Here is a 4,343-nt window from a genome sequence, read left to right as displayed (position 1 = left end):
TCCCACCGTAGACTCAAGTACTGGCATTTCCACAACCTCAGTCTCCAATGCCTTCTGAGGTTCTGATCCCAATGATCTTGCAATCCCAGACTCTAGAACTCCCATAGTCTCAGATGGTGAAGATCAATGTGGTCGATTCTGAACAAGCAGCAGACACAGAGAAGCCAGATGACATTCCTCAATCAAAGGAAGTCACAACAGGAGACTAGACTACCAAGCCTATCAACATCGATCAAACCAATCCTGATAAGGTCACTTATATTGGGACCAACCTTCCTCCTCAATAGGAACTCGAGCTCATTCACTACTAGGGATGTGTACATTAATGATGCTCTTCTTTCGTCACTGAAGACTCCAAAATCGTCACATATATTATTTTATGACGAATATGTGACGATATGGTATTCGTCATTGAATGTGTGTCATATTTTACCTACAATGACAAAACGTCTATTTTCATCATAGATGTGCATTTGTTCTATGACGAAATGGCCGTCGTCATAGAAGTGTATTCTTTCTATGATGATCTATTTTCTTCATTGATATAGCCCCTTTTTTATCATGACTTGCCGTCTGTTAGGCGGCCAGACAACGTCTGCCACGCTAGCAACTGACGTGTCTTGTCCACGTGGCACATCCACATTGCAGGTGATGTGTCCGACCACGTGGCAACTGACGTGGCCAGTGATGTGGATGGTCCATGTGTCCACTTTTTATTGGGCCACAAGGCTTGCTGTGATAGGTTCTCATTTTCATCACTGAAGTAAATAGAAATTCGTCACAGAATCAATTACCAAATCATCACAGAAAGGTCAGATAATTCATCACAAGTGCACATGCTGATTTCATTACATAATGCAAATAATACTGGAATGACCAAAAGCTTCCATAAATTAATAGATCCAGTATTCCAATGACCAACAACTTAATCAACAATTCTAAACTTGGTTCACATAACTCACTAGACATCACATTTGAACTACTAGTTTCATCTCAGTTCACATTAACATCACAGGAAATAATAAAAAGTTGCCAACCACCAGCAACATAAGTTACTACATAAACAAAATCACCAGCAGACCCCTTGCTTAATGAACCAGCAGCTACGAGCAGCGCTCATGTCGAAGAAGCATTGTTGATGGACAAGATATGCTTGAGCAGCGCATTGTTCTCCTCCATTGCCTTGTTGTTTATCTCTGTCAGCTTCTTGTACTCCTCCATCTCCTTTTGTGTCCTCGCTAGCTTTTCCTCAGCTTCTTCACTTCTCTTCCTGAGTTCATCGATTTCACCTTGTACAGCAGCCATAGCTTCAGCTACAAGTTGCTCCCGAAGCTCGCTTTCATTTGATGATGATGATTTGGAGGATGGCACTGGTTTGATGCCAACACTCTTCAGGAAAAGGTTTGAGCTGTTCTGGGAGAGCACCTAGGACACAACCTGCACACTGGACACTGTTGTCTCACCTTCAGCAATAGGTTAATATATGCCATCACTGGGAACCAAAAAATAGGACCAAACAACCAATTGAAATAGCTTAAAACACAGTTGCAATCCTTGCTATTGCAAGTAATCTTAAAAAGAATCCTGCCAATCCATCAGAGCTTATTAGCATGGTTAACTTACATGACACTTCATGATTGTTAGGGCCATAAGGCTTAAATCTATTGAAAGTTACTATGGCTTAAAACATGCAGACTAATGTTCACTCGACTTGAACCATATAAAGAATGCAGATCAAATAGACAAACTTTCCAACAATGAAAACAAAATATACCGTGTTCTCGCCAAGTGGAGCACAGAGAGCAAGCTGGTCAAATGTGAGGCACTCCCCACCAGCATTGACAATCCTAGCCCTTGCTGTCTCAGTGAACCTCAGGGCAGTAACCTTCATTGCTGGAACCTCTTGGATCCTCTTGTCATCTGTGACTGTACCAACAATCACAGCAATGTTCTTCTCCTCCTGTTAACATAGGAGATATTATTTAAGCACCATATTCATGGTCATTATACCCAATGTATGAAACTAAGCAAACCACCTAGTTTTTTTCATCCACTATTATTAACACAGATAACACCAATTCAACAAAGACATAGCATGCGCACAAAAATAGACAAGCACGTTTTACATTACTTTTTGGAATAACAGACTGTTCTCGAGTGGCTGTCAACTGCATACCTTTCCTTCCATGAACTTGACAAGGCGTCGTAGGGAGATTGGTGGGCGGTTGGTTTTGCTCATAAAGAGCCTCTTGAGGATGATAGTGTTGAAGTTGCTCTTGGTCCTCCTGACCAAGAAACGGTAGAGCTGCACCCCAGCATAACACAAATCAAAATCACGACATTCATAAAAAACCTAGAACGACATGACACTTCTTGATAAGGGCAAGCAGATACCCAAAAAGAATACTGCACATCTACCTATTATGAAACAGAAATCTACCTATTATAAAACAGAAATGAATAGAAATGAATTATTTTATCTTCTAAAGTTTTGTCATGACGGTGAAGCCTATAGGATTACTATATCAGCGAAACAAGCAAGTCCTCATGAAATTGATGCTATTGCTCTTATAATAGTAAGAAACTACAAATCACAGGCATTTTCAGAACCAAAAACAACGCGACCATGGGCAGATCTACTGAAGCCAACATCGCCACCTCGCTCGGGAAAGCTAGAAAACCACTGCACGAGGCGTACCTTGACGAGGAGCTTGAGGTAGACATCGTCGGACTTGGGCGCCGTGCGCTTGGTCTTCTTGTTCCTCCCGCCGGCGACGAGGTCGATACCCTACGACACAGCGCGCGTGACATCAGCGTCAGGAAACAGCGTAGAAATCCTCTGGAAAGGGCTACGGGGAAAGGAACGGGTGCTCACCATGGCTGCGGATGCGGCGGCGCTAAGGGTTCCTGCGGCTGCTGCTTACCTTGTCCGCCTCCTGCTCGGGAAGGAGGCTGGCGGCGGTGAAACGGAGGATTTTTATAGTGTGGGGGAGAGGAAGTCGGGGGCTGCTGCTAGGGTTTTGAGTTAGTGGGCTATTGGGCTGGCACATGTTCTTCTTCTTCTTCTTTTTTGGCATTGGGGGATATGTTTATCAAAGACTGCGCTCGAGAACTAATGAAACCACTTGAGTAGCGCAATGGTATGGCCCTTTGAGTTTGATCCCAAGCTCCCGGGTTCGAACCCGATGATAGCCAATTTTTTTGGGTTTTTTCAATTTTTGGGTTTTGTCAACACTTATTGTGTTTATTCCTTTTTTTTATTTCTCCATGTTCATTTTTTCAGATAATATGTCCAGGGAAAACAAAACAGTAGTGCAGTCTAGTGACATGTCAGTGGTCCACACATTTATTTTGTGTCAGAAGGAAATTCTCACGATCCACGGTGCTATAACGCACTCCATTAACCTTGCACTGTCCCAAAAAATGATGAATACCAAAGTTGTTCAAATCATTAATATCTACAACTTTTATTTTAGTCATCTTGTCATTTGACAAAATTTGAACCTTTCAAATTTGAAATTTTGAAAAACGATAGGTTCGAACCAAAATTTGAGACCCAAATTGATTTCAACATAAAAAGTGATGAATATAAAAGTTGTTCAACTCATGAATATCTACAACTTTTATTTTGGTCATTTCTTCATTTGACAAATTCTTAGCACACATTGTTCACTAATCTTACACATGTCTCATATAGTTTATAAAACCTTACGAGAGATGTGTCACATTTGTGAACAATGTCATTATCACTTTGTCATATGAAAACATGACCAATATAAAAGTTATAGATCTTGATGAGTTATTCAACTTTGGTATTTATCACTTTTTTAGCTGAAATCATTTGGGGTACCAAAATCTTGTCTAAAGTTGTATTTTTTTGAAATTCAAAATTTAAATTGCTCAAACTTTTCATATGTATATATTGACAAAACCAACAAAATAAATTGATAGAGAATGATTTTAGAAAATTTTAGGAAAAAATCATCAGATTTGGAGTTAGTATGAGGAAGAAAAACTAATTACAAAGTTGACCCACAGATTAAAAAAATAAATCACACTGTTCACTATGATCATGTAAGGATCATCTAGAACAGTGTTATTTCTCTTTTTAATATGTGGATAAACTTTGTAATTAGTTGTTCTCCCTCATACTAACTCCAAATAAGATGGTTTTTTTTTCCTAAAAATTTCTAAAATCATTCTCTATCATTTAAGTTTGATCAAACTTGGATGTGACAATGTTTTACACATTTTAAAATTTGAAATTTGAAATTTGACAAGTTCAAACCAAATTTTAAAACCCTAAATGATTTCAGATGTAAAAGTGATGAATACAAAAGTTG

General features: G+C 39.4%; 1 protein-coding gene across 3 annotated transcripts; it reads right to left on the bottom strand.

The window, feature by feature from the left end:
* Window positions 1–865: 865 nt before the first annotated feature.
* Window positions 866–3,041, bottom strand: LOC136517327 (large ribosomal subunit protein eL18x-like). 3 transcript variants are annotated; one of them, XM_066510878.1, is made up of 5 exons: window positions 2,876–3,041; window positions 2,699–2,788; window positions 2,177–2,305; window positions 1,775–1,960; window positions 866–1,444 (listed from the first exon to the last, which is right to left on the bottom strand). In XM_066510878.1, exons 1-5 carry the CDS (start codon window positions 2,876–2,878, stop codon window positions 1,340–1,342), a joined length of 513 nt encoding a protein of 170 aa, XP_066366975.1. In that variant the 5' UTR covers window positions 2,879–3,041; the 3' UTR covers window positions 866–1,339. The 3 variants fall into 3 exon arrangements, with proteins under 3 accessions (XP_066366975.1, XP_066366977.1, XP_066366976.1); XM_066510880.1 differs by having other exon boundaries at window positions 866–1,437; window positions 2,876–3,040; XM_066510879.1 differs by having other exon boundaries at window positions 866–1,451; window positions 2,876–3,037.
* Between the last annotated feature and the right edge of the window lie 1,302 nt (window positions 3,042–4,343).

This window comes from Miscanthus floridulus, chromosome 17 (assembly GCF_019320115.1).
Source record: "Miscanthus floridulus cultivar M001 chromosome 17, ASM1932011v1, whole genome shotgun sequence".
NCBI classification, from domain to species: domain Eukaryota; kingdom Viridiplantae; phylum Streptophyta; class Magnoliopsida; order Poales; family Poaceae; genus Miscanthus; species Miscanthus floridulus.
Note: the sequence above shows the minus strand (reverse complement) of the source record. Positions and strands in the feature narration are given on the sequence as shown.

Excerpts from the sequence above, each read along its gene's own strand:
- LOC136517327 (XM_066510878.1), bottom strand. Across the intron at positions 2,306-2,698 it reads ACCTCAAGCTCCTCGTCAAG|CTCTACCGTTTCTTGGTCAG; the intron begins GTACGCCTCGTG and ends GCTGGGGTGCAG. Across the intron at positions 1,445-1,774 it reads CTCCACTTGGCGAGAACACG|TGTGCAGGTTGTGTCCTAGG; the intron begins GTATATTTTGTT and ends AACAGTGTCCAG.